General features: G+C 38.2%; 1 protein-coding gene across 8 annotated transcripts in view; it reads right to left on the bottom strand.

Annotated features, from left to right (window-relative positions):
- Nucleotides 1-27,268, bottom strand: part of ehbp1 (EH domain binding protein 1) — a 230,184-nt gene that overhangs the window by 6,614 nt on the left and 196,302 nt on the right. For all 8 annotated transcript variants that reach the window (XM_042333424.1, XM_042333422.1, XM_042333428.1 and 5 more), the window contains 2 exons: nucleotides 10,577-10,676; nucleotides 9,067-9,140 (listed from right to left, as the gene is read on the bottom strand). In XM_042333424.1, coding sequence (XP_042189358.1) covers nucleotides 9,067-9,140; nucleotides 10,577-10,676 — 174 coding nt within the window. The remainder of the gene's footprint in view (nucleotides 1-9,066; nucleotides 9,141-10,576; nucleotides 10,677-27,268) is intronic.

Consider the following 27,268-nt stretch of genomic DNA (forward strand, 5'->3'; position numbering starts at 1 on the left):
TGTAAAGCAAACAAATAACAAATAAGATAAAAGCAATCAAAGTTACAAACTTTTACATTCCACCTGTTTCCATTGTGGCTTAATTAGTTTAATTATTATCAAACTGCCTTAATCAAATGCAAATGTTCCAAACACTGTTTAAAACTATTTACTCTGTCATTTCATTAAACATTGTACAGTATTCTGAATCCAACCATTTCTTTAACTCCATTGTATGAGTTTTAATTAACGGGATAGATATAACCTGCGGTATAATATAAAAGTTTATTTTTATTATATAATATAATAATAATAATCCTTGCATTTGATATAGGGCTTTTCACGTCGGGAGGACGTCCCAAAGCACTTCACAGAACACACTGTAAAGTGAATTGACTGTATATTTGTGGGCGAACGCGGCAGCCAATTGCGCACAGCAATGTCCCACAAACAGTCATAGATTGAAAATGACCAATTTATTATTGTTTTGGGTTTTGGAGGGATTATTATTAGGCTCTGTGTGGAGTAAGGAAACTTGCCCAAGGTTTTGCCTGCCTGGAATTGAAATCAGGTCTCTCGCTTGCAAAGCGAGTGCTCTAACCACTAAGCTACAGGACTCCAAACTACTATTACTACTAAATATACAGGATTGTTGAGTAGCTCATCTTATGGTCACACCATTATGTTCTCTTTGTCCCGATATCAGTTGATTGTTTTGCTCACAAAATATACAGTCAGTTCACTTTATTGTATATTCCGTGAAGTGCTTTGAGATGTTTTGAAGACGTGGTAAGGCGCTATATCAAATGCAAGTATTATTATTATTATTATTATTGCTGTGGGACATCCTAAGTAGTTATCAGGTCACTGTCCCATAAAGATGGAGAAAATATCGGAGGTGAGAGTGGTCACTGAACTGCTGGCACATAACATGTCCTGGCCCTTCATGGCGGCCTGAAAACAAGACATTGTGTAGCTCACTTGATAGCCAATGTTAACCAGGGTAAACCTGAGTGAAGAAGATTGGGTTGATACCCTTTGTAAAAAAAAAACCAGCAAAGATTTGAATGTAGTTACGTTACAGATAGTGAAAGAACACAGTTATATTCAGTTTTCAAAGATCCCTTTTATATAAATACCAGGTGGTAATGCATTAGTGGATTAATTTCAAGAGCTGGTAAAGCTCTGGTAAAGCTGAGAAAATATGCTATGGCTATTATATATTCTTTAAAGTCAAGCCATTTACATTATAATATTAGCTTTGTTGATTTTTTACACAGAAGGGAACCAGTAGGGCAGGCCTGATGGCTCAGTGGGCAAACAAACATTCCGGTGCAGCATTAACCATACCAACACACCACAACTCTGCTTTCCAGACTCTCCTCTGAGGTCATTGGGGTAAATATCCAGGGTAAGAGCGGGGGAAGTTACAATTGGCCCAAGTTCCCTCGGGCTAGCCTGCTCCTTATCCCTATACAATGATGTCTGCTGGAAAGTGGGTTTATGAGGATGTTGACTGAGAGAATAGGATTGGAGTGAGCTGCCGTGTCCACCAGTGAAATCAGATTTGCTCACTGTGTAGATTCAGACATGAAGAATGGCCAGTTGGACAAGACACTGGAAGGGCTGTTGGTGCCCTTAGGATTGCACCCTAGCAAGAGTCAGATTCTTCAAGCAAGAAGAAAATTGGCAAAATAAAGGTGGCGAGCATCCAGAGCTTCCCAGGATAACGCAGCCAATTCCCTGCTGGGACAGTGGTTGAAACACAATCCACATTAGCTTTCAAAAGGGATCTAGATAAATCCCTCGAAAAGTCACCTATAGGGCATGGGGAAAGGGCAGGAAATTGGGGCTGAGAGGATTGCTCTTAATTGAGCCTGCACAGGTATGATGGGCCAAATGGGCTTCTTCTGTGCTGTAAAATGTGGTTCTAGGATCTTTGTTGTTACTGTTTGCAGCCTGTTCTTGGATTGTCAATGGAATTCCACTATTGAAAGGGTATTCAATAGTAATAATCAGATATCTAAAGTTCCTCCTCGCTCCCTCCCTTCCCTCCCCTCCCCTCACCCTGACCATTTCCCCACTCCTCGCTCCCTCCTTTCCCTCCCCTCACCCTGACCATTTCCCCCCTGCTCAGGTCCTGACCCAACTGTGCAGCGCCTTGGGACGTCCTCCTGACGTGAAAGGCGCTTTATAAATGGAATCTTGTTGTTGTTGTTGTTGTTCCTAAGTTTGAAACAGCAGTGTGTGTGTGCATGGGGTGGGTGGTGGGGGAGGGGGGGGAGGAGGGAGAGAGAGAAAGTGGGATAACGAGAGTTACTGAAGATATGAAGATATCAACTGGCTTTAGAGAATAAATAGATTTTTGGTTCAGTCGAGAGTGTGAATAATTCATCTGATCCCCAGTATAAGATAATTGCCTTCAAATTACAAAACAAATACAGGTGGATTGGATGGGGAGTTTTTTTTCTCGCAATAGCGTGTGTGTCACAACAGACATTAGTGGCCATCATGTTGCATGTGTTGTTCCAACATTTATAATGATGGATTAATGACAGACATAATCACAGCGTTTTATTGAGTGATAATCTATAATTAATTAGCTGGAAGTGCAAGTTGTCATAAACAGCATTCTATTCCGTGGTAATCGATAATTTCACTCGCCAGTGAGATCGTTTATGGCAATTTATTGCAGATATTCACCTTGTGCCCCAAACAAGCAAATTACATTTCCAAAACAGTATTTCTGCACTTTGAAAGAAATCACACACTTGATAAACACCACACTAGTCCTACTCATTCCCTCAAAAAGTGCCATAAGATAGCACATCACCATGATTGTTACACATGCCTTACCCAAATTCAATTCCTGACAAAGCCAATATATTCTATGAAGACATTTAGGAATTTTTCCCAAATCTTTAATCTCATGATGTAAATATTTATATAGCATTTATTGTTCTGCTTTTGCTGCTTATGTGGCAGTGGACATAATATGTACATGAATATCACTAAGCAATCTGTCAGCAGTGAATGGTTTGCGCTGCATGCCTGTTGTAATTGCGTTTCATTGAGCTTTGGAATCAAATGGATTTTCTTCTTTCCTTCGATTTGCTCCCCTTTGCTCTCCCCAGACCACAGTGATTCATGTTGGGGGACAGTTCTTTGGTATCGTTCTCTGCGTGCAAGCTTAGAGAGTGAGCATGAGTGATCGGTAGAACACAAGGAACATAAGGAATGGGAGGGTAGAAGGGAAGACACGCTGAGCCATCACCTGGCATCCACATTTCTAAAAAGCTTGCTGGATCCTGACACCTTGGTTGATTGCAAACCTGGGAATAAGGAAACCATTTTATGATTCCGCCCCCACTCCTAACTTGAACACGCCGGTATGTACAGCTCAGTGCCATTCCACCAAGCTCACTGACCATGGAGAAGGTTTCTGAGTCCAATTGTTTACATATATATATATATATTGAATTGAAATTTTATTTGGGTGGAAAGAGGCAGAGAAAGAGCAATTGATGAGCTGATTAACATATGTCCCCAAATCAGTCTGAGCAAAAAATGTAGATGGAAGTAAAAAGACCCAGCATAAGATTTCAAGAAAACTGGTCAGAGTAAGTATTATAATAATAATAAGCTTTGCATTTGCACCTTATCATGTTTTCGAGACCTCTTAAAGCACTTCACAGAATACACTGTAAAGTGGATTGACTGTATATTTTGGGGGCAAAACACAGCAGCTAATTGCACACAGCACTGTCCTGCAAACAGCGCCTTGGGACGTCCTCCTGACGTGAAAGGCGCTCTATAAATGGAATCTTGCTGTTGTTGTTGTTGCAGTAGATTGAGTGACCAATTTTTTTAAAGGAATTATTACCCCCGGAAAAGCAATCTGCCAATCGACTAACAACCAGGTTCCTACTTATTGCTAGTAAACAGAGGTGTGTGGAGTAAGGAAACTTGCCCAGGGTTTCGCCCTGCCAGGAACTATTTCACATGAACAAGAGCTGAGGCCTCTGTTTTATCCATAATTAGATGCCTATGGTTACTACGCTCTGACTTGTTTGGACAACTGTACTAACAAGTGAGACACTCCAGTGTTTTTGTTTAAAAAGCTTGATCCAATGGTTTCCCATTTTTGTGCAACCTCTGTGAATCTCTCTGCACACACATGGAATGTGTACTGCTGGATTTAAAATTTTAGTTATTAATATTTCCATTATTTAAGATCAAGGATATGGTTTTCGTCTGTACTAATTTTTAAAAGGATACAGTGCATGCTTGAGCTCAGGCAGAAGTCTATATTATCTTAACAGCCTAGTGAATGTTTAAGAAAGGATGTACCCCTGGAATATTTCTTGGAATATTTTCTGTCTGAACATGAAACCAACCCAAATAATGGCCCATGCTTTCATTTGAATGGATTGTATTACTGTAAAAGTTACAGAAAATCTATAATATTATCTCACTAGATCATACTGTTCATGATGAAGGACACAGTTACTACACTTCACAGTAAAAAAGTGATAAGGTGCTACATGAAGGATTATTATTCTAAGGATTATTAACTGTGTTTGCTTTGTAAACATATTATAAACCACTAAGAAAGACTGAAGCAGAAATGGAGCGAAGGAGGAATTGAATGCATTCATTTGAAGTTTTGCAGTAAGGCAAATGATCAGATTATTGAAGTACACGCAGCTCTTTCAATCTGAGACAATCTGCAAGTTTATTTTAGAAGACAAAAACTATTGCACTGTAACAACTTATTTTACAACCAAATTTTAAATGTCACAATCAAAACAGTTAATTTAATCTTTACTGTTGCCATAAGAGGGATGGGCACAGCTGGGCTAAGCCATGCTTTTGTTGTCCTACAATATCAATTCATACTTGAGTGCTCAGCTTCATATAAAAGGAGAGAGCGATCGCAACCACTAACAATTCATACTTTCAGCAAAAGATTATACCAGCAGCAGCATGCATTCCAGGCACCTAGGTTTTTTGGATCCTCAATTCAAGTAAAATGTTTAATAATTTGGATAAACACATAAAGAAAATACGATTCATAAATGGTATTCTGTAAATACAGCACAAGAATCAATAGGGTGTTAATTCATACAAAGTGCTTAATTCGTCAATTAATTCCTTTAAAGCTGCTTTTTCAAATTGACTAAAATCTAGTTACGTTTTGATCAAAAACCATATATATTTTAATGCTACCTTGCAGAATGACGTGGACTGTACCCTGCTCGGTACTAACAAAAAATCCAAACACACGGGTGGTGTACCTATCGAAGTCGTCTCTTCAATGAATTAGGCTGTACATTTCTGAAAATTAACATTTTGTTGTGAATGATGCACTGGGGATTGTAATCTAGTCTTATCTCCAATCCCAGTCAACTGGCATTCCTGAAAGAGTGTGCAACATCATCAGAGCGACCATTTGATAGGATTCTACTGCTGGACCTAATCAATCTTTGGAATACTGTGGCTGCACGGTGCAACAAAGCTAAAATAGATTTACAAATGGGGTTTTAGGGGATAAGCTCCTTCACAGGATTACATATTGATTTTAAATATAAAAAAGCTTATCATATAAACCGTAACTACAAAAATAGTGAACCTATGCATAAATCCTTTTAGAAGAGCTTGCACTTCAAACTACAAACCAAGAGTGAATAAAGGAGTGCAAAATCCTGAGTAAGATCCATTTTGTGGGTTAACAATAAAAACAGAATGTTTTAGAGACTACCCTTAGGCCATGTATAAACAAAACATGAGCAGGTACTCGAGACCAGTGGCAGGTATTTCACCAATGCACAAAACTGCTGAAACATACATTTGACACCGACTTGGTATAATTAGGGAGATAATAATATCTTTTCAATTGTGGCAATTTTTTAAAAAATCTTCCAGATACCATGTTTTTTTATGCTAAAATATGATTAAGAGAAGGTTTTAAAATCAGCACCCAGTAGAGCATTTCATTTTTATTTCAATCCAGTCACTTTAAAATCCTGACCTGACACTAAAATTTGCAATTAAATGAATGCTGCCAGCAAAACCTGATCTACAATTGAAATGTCTACAAGCTCATTAACATTCACTATTTTATACCTCACTAATTTAACTCCCCAATGTAAAAATAATACAAAACTACTGCAAATTATTTATTGACCAAACAATAATAATAATAATCTTTGCATTTTATACAGTGCCTTATCAAGTCTCAAAGCGCTTCACGGGATTTAATGTAATGTGTAGTGATTGTGGATTTTGAAGCGACAGTTTAAGCAGAAACAAAGTAAGAGAAGGGAGTTTATTGTTGAATGATGAATATAATAGAAGTTGATGTACATACCTATGTGAAACATTACAAACAACTGGAGTTTGTAACAAACGACTTATATTCTATATGTGCAATATAGATGTGAAAAATATCTAACGTTTTAAAGTAATGATTTCAACTACTGTATTTCCTTCAGGAAAAGTTGTTGTGGAAAAATAAGAGATCTGGTCAAGAATGTATTAAACTGCCCCAATATTTCCATGCATTGGCCACACTTGTCTAATCCAATTCAAATGTTATTTCATTTTTACAGTATTGTATGGACTGGTGTGACACACTTCGAGGATTATTCGGTACTTTGAAAGTTTCACTACGAAGATTGCACTGAAAAACACGAGCCTAAGTGTCCTAGGCTTTAATGCCACCTGTAACTGGATCGAGTGATATGAAAGTGATTCGGCTTTAAAGATAAGCTTACTGCATCTGCAACTTTCTTTGTTAGCTATGCCTGCTGATCCTACAACAACCCACACACTGAACTGCTATATATGTTTCTGCACTGTCCAGCTTTCAAACCTGGTATCTCAATTGCCACACTGCATGGTGAACACTGCCCTTTCAGATTGCTGAGCAGCCACATGACCGTTTTGTCAAGTGGTCAAGGAGAAACTGTCTGCACATCACAATGGCTAGCAACTCCACACTGAAGGCTCCACGTGCCACTGACATCAATGGGTCAAGAAAAGTTTGATAAACTGCCTTCAAACCCCCCCATCAATGGGCCCTACGCAGTCCACTGAACTGTCTACTCCACTCTGTCATCAACAGAACAAGAAATCAGTTTATCTGTCTGCAAAAACACTGCTATGAATGGGGCCACTGACTGCGCAATGTTTCACTGTCATTCACTGTATTGGTAGCGAACTATCCGCAGAATTAGATGCTCTCCCATCCACTCCCCGGGTATGAAATCTGGAAGACTGCTAATTATTTGCCACAATAAATATTAGTTATTTTTAACTGTGAAAACAGCAAACAAGGTGATATATTCCTATGGCTCCAAAGGCAATGGAACACAACAGATTTTTCAGAAAATATTCTGCGACAGAAATAAATGCTTTTTGAATGTGCGAGAAATCTATTGATTAAATAATTCATGCTTTTATTTTAAAGTCGTTACTGTTTGCTAAATTAAAGATTAGAAATGCCATATTCAAACATATATTTAGATTTTAATAATTCTCTAAGCCTGTACCACACAGTGTCTGTCTGTCAGTGTCTAGTCTGTCTGTATTAAACAGTTTGGGGCAGTGTGATCTGAATCGTTTTCCCTCAGGATTTATATACTTAAGGCTTACCTGAAGTTGTTCACGCATGAGGCAATAAAATTACTGTACAATTATGAATGTTTGAGTATCCCAAGCATGTTTGCCTGAGTGTTTTCAGGTAAAATAAATTCTGCTTATAAAGAGTCAGCACTTGAGGAGCACAAAGTATTCAGACCTGCTCTGAGCTCAGTCTATTCTCAGATCCCAATTTTGCTCAGTCACATTCTTGGCTCAGGAATTTTTGTGCTAAATTTAAATTCACAGTGTCATGAATATAGAAACACAAATTTATCACAAAAACTAAATCTGTTTTCCAATTGTACCTAATGCACACAGCAACAGTTTTATGAGATTAAACCCTCTTGAAGATTCAGATCTGACTTTTGCTCTGTACTGTACACCTTATAAAATGTAAATCCAGAGAAGTACTTTGATACGTACTTCCGACATGAAAGGTGGTGTTATGTCAAATGCAGGATAATTATTTATTATAACCAAACATAACTTTGTAAATACTTTTATCAGTAACTAAGTAGAATATCCTGTATTTTTCATTTATTTCACGAGAAAGCAAGACACTAATATGCATCAATCCTGAGCAGATGTTTTCAGACTACTGTATAACCTTTGCGATTTACACTTTTTCCTCTGCAAAGAAACTTCTACAAAAACAATTTGTTCTGCTTGAGTCGCCACCTGCTACAAGCACAGGCAGTGGCAATATAAACCAGTGCAATACAGAAGTGAGCCAATTGTCGTTTAATTCAAGTCTGATTATGCTGGTGGCAGATTCTGCGAAATAAATTAGAATTGATTTATAATGGCTCAGGTATCTTATCAGGTGAAGAAAGACATAATTGTGGCCAGTCAAAGGTTAACAAGGTCAATACACAACAGCAAAATCAATTTGCATTGATTGCAATTGTTTTATTTTGCAGACAATGTCACTGTGAAAAGGATTAAAGCTCAGCTGAAAACTCTGATACCAGATGCCGTCTGTTCAAAAAAACATTTCCAGCAGCACAGCTTCAATATTTTTAAAATATGCATTTTCTTTTTGAGTAAATACAAGTCTAGAGTACCTGGAACATAAACACTACTTAAGAGACAGATACAGCCAACATAGACATGAATACATCTAGACTATCAGTGTCTTATTCAAGGTTTTTATGTATATCATGCAAGAATTTCTTTCCAAATAAAGGCAGGTCATAGTTTTTTTTGCTTTAAAAAAAGGTTAGATGTCTTCATATGTAATGATTAATGCAAATACATGTCTAGTTTTAAGGGCTCTGAGACGCCGTCCGGCGTGGAGGGGCTATATAAATCCAAGTTGTTGTTGTAGTTATTATCTTGAAGAATTCATGAACAGATTTATTTCTAAAACAATTAAACACTTAGATCTTTGTAAAGACAATTTAGATAATTTTGACAGAAATGCTGCTGTCACTGATCTCTTACCTTCAATTGCCAGCATCGCTCGTAATTCTCGATTTAGCAGTTCAAAACGTCTCTCAAGATCATGTTCTTTTTCCCTAGGCAAGTTACAAAAGTTCATCAATACGTTAATTAACAAATCATTACTGACTAAAAGCAACCTTTAAGATACATTGATTACTGAGCTGACCATTGTCTTTTCTTCCACCTTTAATCTACTCCAAACAACTGATACACAAACCTTCAATGACTACACTTTCCAGTTACGGCCATTTTTAAAAAAAAAGTAGTACACAACAGAGTTTAACATCACTATTATTGCTGCAATCGGGGTAGAAGGGAGACACTAAATGAGACTTTGGTCCGATTGCCTTTTGATTTTTCTTGGTTCTGAACTCTAGCTTTCAGAAATCAAACTTCATATAATTGAATGCATTCCCAGGCTGAGGTATTCTCTCAAAATAAAAAGTTGTGATCTCTTATTAATTTTTTTGCCGTTGCAAAGTCTGTTGGTGCATAAGTTTAAATGGAAAAAGGGACTTGGTAATACTTGGTAAAGTAATATATCACACTAGAAATTTAATTCCACCTTGTTCAAATGAGGAATGCGTCAAATCATAAATGAAATAATTAACCACCCGTCGGCGTGTCAGGTCACTGGCATATGGTAATGTTGAAGGACTGGTGGGCTGAACGCTCGATCTCAAACTCCTGATGCTGAAAGGGGAAAAGAAGTAACTGCAAATGGAGATGGATTGGGTTGTTCTCGTGCATCTCCAATTGATAGGTAAGATTAGCATTGATATTGCCTTGAAGCAGGCTGCCTGCCCTACATACACAGCAGCTTGGGAAGCCATTAAAGTGAGATTACAACAAAGGTGGTACCTTTACACAAAGTCAACATGAATTTAAAAAAAGACAAGAGAGATAGCGTTATAATGAAAGCGTGTGACTTGAAATGATAAATGACATAATAAATATTAAATTAAGTTAAATTAAGTCTCCCATACAGACGATGAAGGTTCTGGAATACGTTTGCTCTTAGTGGGCCAGCAGGAAGGGACGTCACAATTGTTTTTCATGGCCCAGGTGAGTTAAAGGTAATATTGGTAAGAGTTGCTGTTCCGGATCAATAACTGTGCAGTGGCTTCTGCTGAAAGGCACGTTTGTGTGGACATTGGATAAGGACAGGTTTTGGGCTCGACTGCGATGTCTCTGTGGTTGAAGAGCTTTCTTACACAAACCAAGAAACCATATTACATTGCTTCCCAGCTAAAGCTACAGAATTTAACAAACACTTCTAACAGTAACAGGAATGATGCATTTTGTCACGTTGCTGAGTTTTATCTTGTAAATAACTGTTCACAATTTGTGGTGGGAACGTCGTGCCGTTGAAGTAAAAAAAAATAAAGATTTGAATTCAAAATAAAAAGTACAGCACAAACGAAAGGACAGAAAAATCCCATTTCAGATATACAGAATTGTTGGGATCTTCAAAAGACAGTTATTTGTGTAATTCTGGCTGTGCACTTACAATAGTGAAAGCTGGTTCTGTCGTCTTATCAGGGCATTCTTCTTGTTGACCAACACAAACCACTCTTGCATCATTGCTTCCTCCTCCTCTTTGTTGTTCCCTGAAAAAGAAAAGAAACCCGTTGAAATAAACAGCGGCTTCAAATCCTGCAGGACAGTGGACCGGTTACTTGTAACGTGCAGCCAGGTTGATATTTTTTACCTGTTGATTGCACATCAACAGGTAAAAAATAGGGCAGCTTCACAAAGGTAGAATTATACAGTAATTGGGGATTCGCAAAACATTATAACAGTGTGTACTCACAAACTGTTGCCTCATTGCTAATCTCGTGTTCAGTCATCTAATTTTTAACTGATTGTCACTCTTCATATTCCCCACAATTGCCAGCCAGCACTATTCCCTCCTCGCTTCTTTGGCTGACAAGTCAAGACGGTCTTTGGTTGCAAACATTTTTATGATGGTCACCAATACTAGTCTGGTTAGGTTACAGAGAATTTATTCTGAGCAGGACTGAACCAATTAGTATTTGGTACCACAAATGATACCACCTATACCACCTATGAGCTTGAGGCTACATGTAGTTGTAGAAGAAACAGCATCCCCTGAGCTTTCAGTGAGCTGAAATAGATCTTTAAACAGAATGTTCCAACCCGTGCTCCAGTTGACCAAGTATCCTATTTTCTAGTTAAACGCATGACTATCAGGGAGACTTTGTGTAACCTATGGCAGATCTGCAGTATATCCTTGCATAGGAAAATTCATGGGAACTCTCCCTTCACCCCCCATCATGAAAACAAAAGTCTCTAAGATGTTAAATCAGGATTCGGCACAAACTGGAAAGTCTGGGGGTAAATCAAAATATTTATACTTTCTAACTGGAATATGGAACAGCAGGCAGAGTATGGAAACGGTATTGACAAACATAGCAACAGAACAGCAACACAGCTGTTGCCAATGGGAGGGAAATGAGTGAAATAGCTAAGATGAGATGATGTATAAAGGCCTGGGAGGCAAAATGATCAGCTGTAATTTGATTGCAAAGTGTTCTCACAGAAGCATGCACCGGAAACATTAACTTGTCTGGTGACTAAAGTTGAATTATATCTTATTTAGTTATATTTCTTTCCTATAGTGTAATATGAGTACATCTTTGAAGTGCAGCATTTCAATTTCCTGGATGTTGCCACTCAGCTTCTAACCCAACGAGAATCGTAGAAATTCCAACATCGGGAGGACATCTCAAGGCGTTGGACAGTTGAGGGTTGGCACCTGGGCTGGGAGTGGAGCATAGGAGGGGGGTATTTGGTTTATTGAACCTAAAGGCCAACCCCACTACAATGCACTGATTTAGGTTCATAAAGTCAAACCCCATAGTATATCGGGGCTCGCTGTAAAAATAGCCAGTGACAAGCACTTCTGTGTCACCCACCAGATTGGTGTTGATGTCACTGACATCTCCAGGGAGGGGCCTATGAAAACGCCTTGAAAAGCACCACAAACCATCAGAAACTCTGACAATCATGTCCAGCAGTTGCTGAGCTGCTGAGAGACCCTGTGTTGGATGTGTAGCGCACCTGTGGTCTGACAACTGAGGGTTTACAGTGCAGCCTGTGCTATACAAGGTCTGTGTTATAAAATAGCTCATGCTATAATGAAGATTGCCTACAGTTGGTGCACTGGAACTCACAACTCCAATCCTAATTTTCTGCTCGTTCTATGTAACTTTTTATATTCTTATGCTTCAAATAGTTGTCAAAACTGTTCTTCCAAGTATTGTTCTTGGGACCTATTTAGAAGTATAATAATAGTTGCACTTGATATAGTGCTTTATTATGCTGTTGAGACGTCTCAAAGCGCTTCACCGGATATACTGTAAAATAGATTGACTGTATGTTTTATGGGCGAAATGCAAGTAACTATAATCTTACATATAAATAAAATATATATAAATATGAAACATCTACATATTAAAAATGCTGCCGTTGAAACCATGAGCAAGAAACATCCTCGGAAAAAATGTTTGAAGCACAGCCAAAATCAGGAACAGGAAGCAGGTGAACTCCACAGCATTAGTTTGCAACCATAACCACCCCTTTCTTTCCCTTTTGGCAAATCACCCAGCAGCAATTAAAGATGTAGTTTCAAGCATGCAGGAGAACGTGAATCTTCTGAGCAGTTTTCCCCCATATTCTGGCACAATAGAATGCAATACTGGACCTTGCAGTGCCTAGTGCAGTAAATACCTTTATGTTTTAAATAATAATCTTGCATTTGATATAGAGCCTTATCACATCGTTGAGACGTCTCAAAGCGCTTCACAGAATATACTGTGAAGTGAATTGACAGTGTATTTTGTGGGCAAAAGTAATTTTCAGAAGTTTACACGTAATGAGCAAAAAGGAAGGAAATCAAGCAGTATATCTGGTAAGGAATAGTTGACTGGAGCAAAGATCAAAAAAATTGGTGGAAAGGATTTTTTTCGAAAAAAAATCAGAATTTAATCCTTAGAGCAGAGCTCTGATTAATCACATTGGAAAATCAGCTAAGTTTACTGCTGGTGCGTCTGTAAATTTTACAATCTTCTGCAGCTCTGATGATATAGTGAGAAGCCTCCTGCTCTTTGAATTATGTTGTAGTAATCCATGTAGATCTTGGTCTTGTATAAAATAGCATTTTTGCACCTCTCCAGATGCATTTCTGTGATAAGATAACAATTTCGTGACAATTCGGTAGGATTAAATAATTTCGCTACCACTCCTATGACATAAAATCAGATTTTCCAGCCCAGAAAAAAGCAAAATGGTGACCGACATCCTCCACATAGAGACCTAACATTACAGGGGGGAGGAAAGCTGCCGAGTACAGTACTACCTGATATCTTGCAATAATAATAATCCTTCCATTTGATATAGCGTTTTCTCACATCTTCGAGACGTCTCAAAGCGCTTCACAAAATATACTGTAAAGTGAACTGACTGTATTTTGTGGGCGAAAAAGCGCAGCCAATTGCACACAGTAATGTCCCACAAGCAGTCGTGGATTGAGTGACCAAATTATTATTACCTTTTTTGAAGGGAATTATTATCCCCGGAAAAGCAATTGACTAACAACCAGGTTCCTACTTACTGCTAGGTAAATAGAGGCGTGTGGAGCAAGGAAACCTGCCCAATGTTTCGCCCTGCCGGGAATCGAACCCAGGTCTCTCGCTTGTAGCATGACCGGGGTGGACTGGCTATAGGCGAAATTTGCCGAGTGCGCCATCAATGGTTTCCATTACTTTCCACCCCAAAGCCTGACATCTGGGTGAGTGATAGCTCGGTGTCCCCCGTTTTACTCAGCCCTTTTGGGGAGCCAGTCTGCGACTTGAACTTCTATCACTTTCTTCTTATAATTTTTTGGGCCTTTTCTGGGTTTATCAAATTGAAGAACATCACTTTTTCCATTCTAAGCATCCAGTTTCCACACCAAGCACTTTTGGGGACAGACATAAGACACACAGAACACAATCAAATGCACAGTAAAGTTCCCTCTTCCCATCTCAAATCTCTTTTGAGAAATGTTTCTTCCTCCACCAATCCGGCTTTTTCATGCCAAAATCCGTACACAGAGAAATGGTTTATTTGTACGGTGCCTTTCATCAGGACGATGTCCCAAGGTGCTGGACAATCAGGCTTTTGGACCTGAACTGAGGGTCGGGATCGGGGAGGGCGGGGCAGGGAAAGAGAGTGACTGAAGGCACGGTCGAAGAAGAGGGTCTTGAGATGGGTCTTGAAGGAGGCAAAGAAGGGCGTGAGGCACAGGAACTGTGGGATGGAGTTCCAGAGGGTGGAGACAGAGTGGCTGAAGGCCCGCCTGCCAATGGTGGGCGAGCGAGGCGGGGGACGCGAAGGAGGCCGGAGCTCACTGCGCGAAGGTAGCGAGCAGGTTGGTAGGAGGTTGCAGACGTAGGGGGGAAGCAAGGCTGTGGAGGGCTTTGAAGATGAGGGCCAGGATCTTGAACTGTATCCTCTGTGTGACGGGATGCCAGTGGAGTCGGGCGAGGATGGGGGTGATGGGGTCGCAGAGCCTGGTGTGGGGGAGGACAGGGGCTGTAGAGTTCTGGATGATCTGTAGCCAATGGAGAGAGGAGTCGGGGAGACCGACAAGCAGGGAGTTTGCGTAATCGAGCCTAGATGTTACGAAAGCATGTATGAGGATCTCGGTGTCCTCCTGTGTGAGACAGTGGCAGAGCTGGGCGATGTTGCAGAGGTAGGGGAAGGCAGAGCACAGATGTGGGGTAGAAAAGATAGTTGAGTGTCAAACAAGACTCCAAGGTTCCGGACTGACTTAGTAAGGTGGAGTGTGCAACCCTGGATGGTGATGCTGTCAGCGCCTGAGCTGTGGAGGTGCTGACGGGAGCCAATCAGGAGAGCCTCCGTCTTGTTATCGTTCAAATGAAGAAAGTTAGCTCTCATCCAGGACTTGATGTCTGACAGACATTCTGTCAGGACAGCAGTGGTCCTGGAGTCGAGGGTGAAGACAGAGAGATACAGTTGGGTCTCATCCGCATACAAGTGGAAGTTGACCCCATGTCTGCGGATGATGTCACCAAGAGGGAGCATATAGGTATTGAAGAGAACAGAGCACCAAGGACAGAGCCCTGAGCAACACCGCACGAGATGGAGATGAAGTGGAGATGGTGTGAGAGGCAGGATCTGAACCATGAAGGTTGAGGTGAGAGGAGAGGTGGTCGAGGAGGATAGAGTGGTCAACAGTATCGAAGGCAGCAGAGAGGTCAAGGAGGATAAGGAGGTAGAGGGAGCCCTGGTCGCAGATGGACAAAATGTTGTTTGTCAGTTTGACCAAAGGTGTTTCTGTTTTGTGCAATAAGAGCGCAATATTGCTGCCCATTAGTGGGTCTGTGTCAACGAGGTACTGCACACTGGCAGAAAGGGACTTCATTCCATCAATCTGGAAAAGATTTAATCTTGGTATTGGATAGTGTTCCAATCTACATCCTTCCACCATCCCATTACAAACCATTTTTACAAAAAAAACACAAAAACAAAAATCAATTTTGAAAAAATAAAAAATGTTTTTAAAATTGATAGGTTAAGGACAAACGTAATAGGCTGAAATTTACCTCTGCTATTATATCGTAACTTTTCTAAGTGTAGGTGTGAATGATACATTGCAAATTCCAAATGTACACAAAAATACAATTCCTATATTTTATATGACTAACCCTTCTTTATTTCCATAATATCCAATTGAAGCACTGTAACAATCGGGTTTTACCCACAGCCTCTTTACAATATCTTCCAAATAAATTAGGCAAAGAAAATTAAGCTTTACAGCAATAAAAGTACTGAAAATAATCAATTCTAAATAGATTTTTCTTTCCCAAGATGCTGAAAAAATGTTTTGACCCGAGAGAGTATTTTGGTTCAGTACCCATTAGGTAATTAATACATTTTATTTATGGCAGATCCCCTTTAAGCTTGAAAATATTATCCAAATACTTCACAGTAGGCTTCATAAATTGCGAATAATCCACTTTAAGACAAAGAATGAATTAAATAAATTGTTGAAATATTGACACAGAGTAGATACCTTTGACTAAAGCAGCATGTTTAAATGTGAGACACATTATTGCCATGAAATACTATGAAAAACTAAAAGATATGAAGCTATGGCAGATTATTTTATCAGGAAAAGAGACTGCTCTGCACATTGAAGGTATTTTAAACGAGCTAAGCATCTTTTTATGTTATTTTAAAATGTACTATAGAAAAAAATTAAGTATTTCAAATAAATGATTGAAAGGAAGGAGGTCTCCAGAATTCACCAACATTCTCTGTTGGTGGGTCACAAAGGAGTTCGCATGCTACATAAATCTAAATTAAGATGGGTTTGTGTTTTTAAAATTTTATTCTAGACCAGCCAACCGTAACTTTAAAAAATATATTTTGAAGACACCTGTATAATATTGAGCAAAGTCAACAATTATTTTTTTAAAACCAATGCACAAGAACCAGAATACTGCAGTCAAAATTGGTCAACGGCAGAGATACAGAATTAGGACAAAGTTCAGCAAGACCATTTTAATGCACAGTTACCTTAAAATATTCTTTCCTCAATAGTGCATCTCAGCGGATACAAAGTTAACAAGTTTTTCTTTGAATTGAATAAAAGGTTACTGTGATTTACGCTGAAACTAAATCCAGCATCTAGGTAGCAGAAATTGTATTCATATACAGCCGGGTGACAAACTGACACCAGTCACGTGAGTCTGGTTGCGATAGGCACAAATCCCTGGACAACAACAAAAGAAGAAATATCCAAGAAAAATAGGGCAGGAGATCCCAACCCCGAGAAAACGGCAGTTGTACGGCTCTGAATCCCTTCTTCTTCTTCTTCTTCTTCAATAAAATAGTATGTGCATTCAGTATTTTACTGCTATAAATCTGTAGCAAGAAAACTCTAGATTTTACAATTCACTGTATGGATATAATGGTAATAGCGGCACTGTGCAAAGTTGTATTAAACAATTATTCAGGATTTTTTAAAAAAAACCTTTCTGGTTTAGAAATTGATATACTCATTTGAGTCTTTGTTTCAAAATAAAAAGGCTTAAAGAAGGTAACTAACACCATGAGAGATAAATTAATCCTGTTATTCATAATTCCAATTGAGGGCCTAGACAGTATTATCAAATTACAGAAATATTAATGTCTCTGATCACAACAAGCTGCTCTCATTTCATCTCAAACCGTTTGGTATTTAATCCAATAGTATTAATCCAATTTGTTGATCAGACTTTTATGGAGCAGAAGGCAACTTAGCAGGCTTTTGCACATTTAAAAGAACAATATTTTGCAGATGAATGCCCTATGTTTCATTTTTGCTCGACTGTTCCTACCTCTAATGTCTGAGGGAAAAAAAGAACAAGATGGACATTGTTCCTACTGATTAAGTAAGAGCTCATTAAAGAGCTGTCAGCATCACACTTTGAATATGCATGAAGCATATAATCAGATCTAGCACTGTCACTAGAGGAGAAAATGGCAAGTACAAAGGATTGATTTAATTACGTTGAGTGGGCTATGGTGGCAGACCAGTCTTGTTAGGGAGAGCGAGAGAGAGAAAAAGAGGTTGTATTCTGGCACCATAAAAAGACAGTTTAGCTTCTGTCACAATACCTAATCTCAAGATTAGATATGAAAGCAAATTGCTTTTGTGGTTTAAAACTAGTGCTGTTGGCGTTTAAGAAAAACAAGAACCGTATAACAATTTTTTGCTTGTTTAACTTTACATGGCTAGATATGCCAATCTGTGGGGAAAATCCACAGTCAAATTCTAGGATTCTTTACTTAAGCTCTCTAAACTGTGTATTTTCACAGAGAATTGGGTTACGTTTACAGGAAATACCAACAGCTAGTCAAATTTGTATTTTACAGTATCCATCACACTGCACTACATAATTAATTCCCCTCAGCAAACACCATTCTTTCTGCATGTGGAGGGATAACACCGTTCAACTAATAACATCAGCTAGAACAAACAATTTGTGGCTTTAAGAGATTTGGAAGACGGTGCTAATTTAATTTCACTTCACATGTTGTCAAGCTCCACAAATCACTTCTGTAACTCTTCTTTATCTGTAGATTTACCCTATGGAAACTAAAGAGAATCCTGTGCTCCTTAATTATATTTCAGTCAACAACATTCAGGTTCAATATATATAAGGAACATTTCCTACATAATTATGCTTACCTAAAGAAGCATTCCTTCTCTTCACTGAGCAGAAACGGTTACTGGAACACACAATCTGATGCTTCTATTTGTATGTGTTTATTTATTCGATCTGAAGTTAAAGTTAATAATTTCAAAACATGAAATTATTCTACTCGTGGCACTTTAAATAGAGCTGCCCAGCTCATTTCATGCAAACTGCGAGTGTCCAACTAGGTGTTAATAACATTCATGCCATGGTTCGAACAGAAGATTTTTATGATTAGGTAGTCTGTTGCCTTTTGGTAACTATCTTGAAAATGTTCAATAAGAATAAAAGTTCACAAAATAAATTGTTGGGCCAATCAAATTTTAATACGTTTTTTGACAGCTATTGTGAACTAATCACTTATATTCAATTTTATAATTATTTTTTAATAATGAAGCTAATATTTCAGTTCCACCCCATTTGTGCTAATATTGTTAATATTGGACAGATTATATATAATATATATATATTTAAATGGTTATGAGGAATGATCTACTGTCACATAAACAAAATGCAGTATAATCATTTTAATTCTACTGAAGTGCACTGGACACTAATTCTCAATCATCCAATAGTCACTTGAGTAAAAGTGGTGAAGCTTAATATTGCTATATAAATGCTGACAAGTTATGGGCAATGGCTTGGCCTGCTTGAGGCTTGTTCTTCCACTTTGTATATACAGACAACATCAAGGGGCTTGTGAAAAGCAGAACACTTCAAGTAATTAATACAGCAAGAGAAGCAGATGAGAGATCAATGACAAAATCACCTGGTAAAGCTGTAAAAGGTGTTGCATTAAAAGGCTTTTACTATACACAGAAACAGTACTGAGAAACCTGTATTTTAGCACTTATGCACAACAGGCTCTTAAAACTGTGGAATGATGAGACAGAAAACCTATCCTTCCTAATAATCTTGTAACAAAAGCTAAAAGAGATCATCCTATTAACTACTGATCTCAACTGCTAATGCAGAGTACTTCCTGGTGCCTTTATATAGTACGTTGCTATTAAAAAACCACTAAACATTCACTGTGAAGAACACAAGGCTCCATTCACTCTTTATCAGCTTCTCTTGTAGGAGAACCATAAGTGGAACTAAAGGTGTCATTGATATTATGAAGTGGAAATTAATCAGAATTTTTTCTCATATTTTTCTCTGTCACACTCATTTACTTTTGTACAAATTTTAGCCAGTTAAAAAGTTCATACCTAACCCCCTGTTGCAGTCTTTTTAGCTCAGAATATTCAATGAGCAAGTCAACTGAAAAGCACCAAGACCGAACACAAAAAGTGTTCGAAATTCTCATTTAGTTGTCTTTATTTTCCTAGCGCCATGTGGTCCTTGAAGATGTAGAAAACACGGGAAGCCGAGTAAAGATCAGAGCTGGCTCATTAGCATTCTGACAAAATTGGAGCGGCCGAGATGTATAGTTTGCCTAGTTTGTCGTTTTGAAAGCTGCCGGTGGTAAGCTCTCTATTTCATTGTGCCTTTGTCTTTTGGGGGTTTTCAACGCAGCAGGGTGTTTGTTAGCCCTGGTTTATACACTGCATTATGGGAAGCTTTTCCTGCACATTCAGGCTATGGGTGTCTCTCCTCTGTTAAACTTTGAACAAGTTCCTGTATTCAACAGCATCTGCACCGAGGACAACTTTACGCAGAGAATCGTCCTGCACTTTTTTTTTTAAGAAACGATAAAACCTTTAAGGATAAAAACAAATGTCTGACAAGTCAAGTTACAAAAGCATCGATTAACCTTCCTTATCGCACACTCGTTTCACCTCATCGTTTAACTGGAGCTATTTTAAGGTATCAAGCAGCATCAATTTGTACTTAATATTTTCATGAAATTCATATATTCAGTATTTTACTTTAAACTATACACACCAATAATGAAAGGGGAGTAAACAGCAAGGGAAAAAAAAGAGAGTTGCTGTTATGCTGGCCATTCAAATCTCAAATGGGGTTTCCTTTGATAAACTAAATGCCATTACTGATTCTGCTATCATGCAAAAACCTTTCAAAATAGTAGTGAAATGGATAAAGGTCTTGTTGGATGAATTTATCTGCTAAATCCCTGCAGTTGCCCTCCTGTCTTGGATGATGACCTGCAAGAATGTCAACAGCTCATTGCCCAGAGAGCTGGAAGGAGTCACCAGGCAAGCCATAATCTGCTCATTCTCAAAGCACGGTTTCAAAGTTACATTTCACAAGCTGTTTAAAAGGATTTTTCTCTCATCTCTTCTCTGCTGTCAGCATTCAAAACATCACTCATTCTGAAACGTTACTGTACGCAAGTTATCAAAAGCTGAGGAAAACTTACTTTTATGCCAACTTACAAATGTAAGAAATCACAAAATAGAAACACGCACATAGTTCGGACTGTGATACAGTATAGAAAATTAATTTAAAAAAAACACACCAGGTCAAACTATCTAAATTGTAGCAGCTGGCGTTGATCCGCCAAGGATATGGTTAAAGTAAATGCTTCTGCTCTACTTATATTTGGCTTCCAAAGACTTCGGGGACAGATGTTTTAAAAATGATCAACAATCGAGGGGAAGAATAAATTAATGACTGATTTTTGAGCTTTGATGGCATTAAGATGCACTTCTTTTCTTGCTGTGCCATGTGAATGTTCTCCTGTAAACGGGGTCTTGACAAGTGAGGCCACCCAGCTGAAAACAACTGATGCAAAACCCAGGAGTAATCCCCCTGTTTAGCTCAGTACCATGGATAGCCCTAACACTGCCTCTATTATTTGATGGATTTAGGCAAACTTTCATTTATTTGTTGGCCCCTGTCTTCAACTTACTTGCCTTTTTAAAGACCCCCAAATTCTATTCCTATGTGAGTAGATTTGCATATGGTTACAATGCAGCGTGCAAGGCTTCAACTAGCCTTGTGCCAATAAGTCGCCACTGTGTGCATTTTTGGAGCTTGCTGTTGGGTTACCTTAAGAAGAGAATGATGCAGAAACATCTTAAAATTTGTTGGCCAAAGAATTCACTGATCGGTCTCTCATTAAACCTTTCACATTACAAAAAAAAAGGCTAAATGATCATATTAGCACAAGTGAATTAATTAAATCAATTTTAGAAGGAATTTCAATCAGCAACAGAAACTCCTGAAATCTTAACACTGAGAAGTTGTCACTTTCAATTCCCTTGCTCACAATTTAATGACGTTCTGTTAAATGCTTTGATGCACACCTTAAGTACAGGCAAAAATAACTATCTGAAGCATGGGTCTCAATGTTTTCACTTTAATGTTTCCTTAGTCCTTAAATTAAAAAGTAAAGCAAAATGCAGCCATTCATACCCACAACAACTTCAGCAAACACAACTGGTTCAAGTGAGAAAACACCAAAAGCACTTCACAAAAGAAATGCCAATGTCTGTTGACAGTCCCAATTTTCTCTGCATAATTCTCCCCACCTCTTCCATTAACTACTGGTTGCTGTCTCACCAGGATGTGTTGTGTAACAAATTTACGAAGTATCGCATTACTCTGGATACATTAACACACTTTTATCAGTCAACACTGGAAAGCAAGAATGAGGAAACTAACTCAAGATATACAATGATATGACAAGTTACAGATTTGTGCCGGTGTTAAAAACTGCAATTCAATTGCAGATAAAATTAAACTTGGCTCATTTCATTTGTCCCGTCAGTACAAAAAGTGATAACGTTTTAAGTGGGCTATATCAATAAAAAGACCAATTAAAAACCAGATGTTGCCAATGCATCTAGATTTGCAAAACATGTTTTTGTCATTTGGGTGTCTGACACATGTGGGAACCCATCCCCATGCCTAAGAGCTTTCGAAACAGACTTGAGTTCTAGATTTGCAAATGAATGCAAGTACAGTATTAAAAAATTGTCACCAACATGAAAGTCATTGAAATGAATCCTGTGGTAAAGTATATTTGGTTAATGTTTCAATAGGTCAACACTATGACAAGATATTCTGTTAACGTTAAAAATGGGAACTAATAACCATCTATTTTTCTACGTATCCATGTATCCACTATAAAAGGTAATTACATAAGTGATTGATACTCAGAATAATTACAAAACAATAATCTCATCAAGGGGTTCAGATAATAATACCATAAATTAGAAGAGTTGAGATAACAGTCACCGAACCCTTAGATTAAATTATAGCATTTAAATCACTCCTATTAATTTTCTAATTCTCTATCGTGTACTGTGAAGCCTGAGTCTAAATCACTTTCAGCCGTTGTGTTTCATTTGTGGCAGGTGCCGTGGGATGCTGATGACCGAAATGTCCGTAGTCCCATCCGCATTGAAGGATTAAGGATATGCAAAGACTGCAAGTTTATTGAGTTATTTCCCATAATTGATCACTAAGAAACAGAATCATCAGTACACATAAAATCCATTCCCCCTTAGGTCACATATTATTTTGTTTCAATGCACATGGTAAACTTACTCCAATTTGCAATTCTCTCTACGAGAGTCTTATTTGTAATCAACTGCTTACAAATAAACAGTCACCTCACTTGAAAGAAAAGCACAAGTGTTTTGAGATGTTTCTATGTGAGAAGGAGCTATAGTTTTAGAAGAAAAATTGCTGGTGTTGAATATATCAGTTTAGATCTAGTAGTACAATTTTTATTATTGAATATTAAAACTCAAGTAAATAAAAAGCAATTTAAATACAGATCACATTATGCCCTCTTTGTTCTCTGCTAAACTATCTGCAAACGATGCAACAGGGACTAATTACAACTTTTACAGCGATTACCAAACATGTGATGATTCATTTCTGAACACTGTTTTTCACAGTATTTTAAGAGTTTGAATATAATAAATTCAAATATTATTTTACTTCCAGAGTACTTAAAAGGATCAGCAATTATTAATCTCTCTCTCTCCCTGTATTTAAACATGTTTTGCCTCTCCCACTTCTGATCATTTTGTCGTGTTATAACATTTAATAAAGCAGCAGTTTGTGGATTATACATTTTCGAAACCGAACTTACAACAGTGCGGGCAAAGAACTGCAAGGAAAGCAAACGGTTTGATCTAGGAAACATTCTCTTAAGAATGTTAATCTGGTGGATCACATGCTGGTACAACATGGCACATACAATCTCTTACTCAGTTTAACAATTAGAGATGCGGATTTCTTAAAAATATGTATATAAATAGGCCCCCATTATAGTTCCACTTTGCTGATGTAAGAATCTTAGCAAATTAATTCTGAAAATAAAATTGATTTAAATTGTCAATTAGTTCCTACCTTTATAGATGTAGTGCATCTCTAAATGCAGTGACAATGCCTTCAGCATCCCTTCCACTAATCTTCTAAAATCCCTTTTCATCTGATTGTTAAAGAATGCTTGAAGCCTGACACCATGTCTAAGATGGCTACACATTTTGGGGATGAGAAGGCAGTTTTTTTTTGTTACATTACTTGCTTTGGAATTTAAAGCAAAAGCTAAATTAAATTATACTGTATGCATTTGTCCACTTTAGTCAGAACAAATTATAAAGTTTAAAGGGCATGTATGCACATGAAAGTAGAAATATATGTTATGCAGGATTCACATTTTTACATATTTGATAGATAGACAGACATCTGGTACTTCTGAAAATAAAAGTTGCTCGTTTTTTTTCAGATCAAAGCTGGATTAATTTTGTCATTTAATAATTTATCTGTTAAAAGTCATTCACCATTCTAACTTAGAGCAAGACAGTGAGAATACAAGAATCGTCGTGTTTCAACATTTCTGGCTCCAAGTTGCATAGGCAGAAACAATGAGGATCAAATCTTTTTTTTGTCTGTGTGTGCATGTGCTTGTGTGTTTGGGGGTGGGGGTCTGTAAAGAGAATACTTTATTGATCTGAAGTAGGAGTAAATCTCAGGTTTCTGAAGGTATGTTAGTTGGCAGACATAAGTTCATTGCTGGAGCCCACTGGAATAAATCTGGCCAAGAATGAAAAAAATGGAGTCTACAGAGAGCTTAAGTCATGCAGGTCCTGCCTCGAGACTGAGCAGTTAAAGCTGTCAGCCAAGAACCAAACTGGGAAGGCTGGGAGGTTTTCAGCAGAATTCTGGTCAGATTTTTAAATGCAGAAGTGCAGACAAATGCAGCATGATCACCACAGACATCACGGGCAGCTTCTATCAGAACTCAGAAGGGTATTATGCTTGGAACACTTTTTCTTCCCTTACTGCTGAAAGATTATACTGGTTATCCCATTAAAGTTGGTAAAATGCCATTCTTATGTCTTAAAGCTGTAGCATTTGAGGTCAAGAAGTGTATGCTGCTTCTTACAAGGCTAGTGTGGATGTAATCTTCCCAAAGTTACAATAATTAATGTTAAGCTTCTTTAGCAATACGTTTCTGAAAGAACTTGCCTGATAATATACTTAGAGCCTGTCTATGCTGTTTGTATTTCTAAGCAGGAAACATTTTTATGCACCTCACGTACTTTGGTTTAAATCTTCAGTCAGACTACGATGAGAATGAGTGTTTCCTTGGGTTATGAAAAACCAACAAAAAAATTCACACCATCCGAGATCTTAAGGGAAAAATAAATAGAAAGACGTTATACAGCGTAACGCTAGAATAGGCGAATAAACATTTGTAATGGAAGCCTGGTTATTATGTCACCGGTGAGGTGTTCAAAATATGTCATCGTATAAATGAAATCTAAAAACTAGCGTATCAAATATATTTTTAGGAACTTTCCCATAAGCTTGCAAATGATATGAGTTTGAAATGTGCGTACAAATCCAACTGTGATATTCAGAAATGATAGACAATATTATCGAAGTTGCCTATAAACAATTGCACAAATTAAGTGATTTATATTGAAAGATTCTGCTGCAAAATTCCTTATTGTATAGCTTCAGATCCGAAATGAAAGTGGATGGAGCTACATTATTCCAGGATTTGACAAACTACTACAATTACTAAGGTCATTCACCTTGTTCCGTTGTTATACTTTATCTCTAGATGACCAGAGTACTCCTACAAGACTAGTTCCTCTCCATATAGAGGGAAGACTTGCCTTTGCTTACTCAGTGGAAAGACAAGCTCTGGTTAACTAGAGGTTAATTCTTTCATGTCAAAGTTACACAATAAAAGGGATACATTACTCCAAATGACTGTCTTCCCATTGTAATAACTACTCCCGTGAAGTTGGCTTTCAAATTCATTCGAGGACCCCTCTGTGCCAACTGGTAACAATGCAATTACAGTTGCAAACACTGAGCTCCTTGGTTTGGCAGACGCATCTGATCTACACTGAGCCAAACATGTGGCAAAGAAGGATAGAAAAGTTTGTACAAGAGTAGGAATCCTCACAAAAAAATCAGCCTCGCTTGTCATCATCAACAACCTCAGTGCTTACCTGCCCATTGATGGACATGGTATCCTTGCTTGGCAGGCTGCAGACAAAAAACACCTCTTCCTGGACTCAGATGAGTTCACGTCAAGCAGGCTGCTAGACTTGATACAGATGGCCTACTACACACTAAAGTCCACCTTCTGAGAGCTGTCGCTTTTTACTGGGGTACGATTAGAGCAGTAGCTAGTCCCTTCACATTTATATCAGAACCAGCACCCTCCAGTAGTTCAGTAGTAGGTATTGGCATCACTCGGTGCAGCAATGCAGAGAAAAGGCTGAAATGCTAATTCACTGAACTCACAGTTGGGATGATACCATTGTCGTTAGCAGTCCGAGGTTGGAGAGAGGGGATAAGCTAAAGGTTTTGATATGATTGCTATCCACAGACCTCTGCTGGAAGGAATGCTTGTGTGAATGTCAAATGAAGATGAGTTTTACACTCAGCAGTTGTGCTCTCTGATAGTCTGGCAACATTCACTACCGAGACTCTCAAATAAATAATGGCCACTTGGGAGAGGCAATAGTGACTGATGTCCATGGAAATGTACCACAGCAGAAGCAAAAGAGAAGTAAAAGTTTGGAAAAAAGCCTTTGAGAATGGAAGGAGGGAGAAAAATTGTCAGAAAAATTATCAGAACAAATCCAGCAAGAAAACATCAAGAAGTATTTGTCCTCATTATAACTCTCTCAGAAATGGCGTTGTCAGGAACTCCATGTTCAGAAATTCAAATGAAGAGTTAACCAGCGACTAATGCAAAGCTGGAGAATGATGCAGTCCAGTAATGAATGGGAAATCCACTGACTAGTTTTGCCAAATATCCTAATGCAGTATTAATATAATGAAAGCTCTATCTCCCTTCAGGTTTATAAATTGAATTGTTGTAGTTGTAGCTATATCTGCCAAAGACATGTCCTGTATCAATAACTCTTTTCCAAGTCAGGACTTAATAAATAATAATAATAATAATCCTTGCATTTGATATAGCGCTTTTCACGTCGGGAGGACGTCCCAAAGCGCTTCACAGAACATACTGCAAAGTGAATTGACTGTATATTTGTGGGCGAACGCGGCAGCCAATTGCGCACAGCAATGTCCCACAAACAGTCGTAGATTGAAAATGACCAATTAATTATTGTTTTTGGTTTTTGAAGGGATTATTATTAGGCGTGTGGAGTAAGGAAATTTGCCCAAGGTTTCGCCCTCTGCCTGGAATTGAACTCAGGTCTCTCACTTGCAAAGCGAGTGCTCTAACCACTGAGCTACAGGACTCCACATAATTATTGAGCTCAAAAGAAAGGCTCATAAGCAGGTAAGGGATTACATTTATAAACTTGGGACACAAATTAAATAGAGATCTGAACCAACCAAGTTCAGTTCTACAATTAAAAACCAATATGCCGATTAATAGAATTAAGGTTTAACTTTCTCATTCAACATGCACTGAAACAGGACAGGAGGAATAGTAGTGTCAGTTATGTCCTGCCCTAAATTCAGAAGACACAGCACAAACTGCCTTCATTTGTTAATGACAGGCAACTATG

This window comes from Callorhinchus milii, unplaced genomic scaffold (genome assembly GCF_018977255.1).
Source record: "Callorhinchus milii isolate IMCB2004 unplaced genomic scaffold, IMCB_Cmil_1.0 Scaffold3, whole genome shotgun sequence".
Taxonomy (NCBI): Eukaryota; Metazoa; Chordata; class Chondrichthyes; order Chimaeriformes; family Callorhinchidae; genus Callorhinchus; species Callorhinchus milii.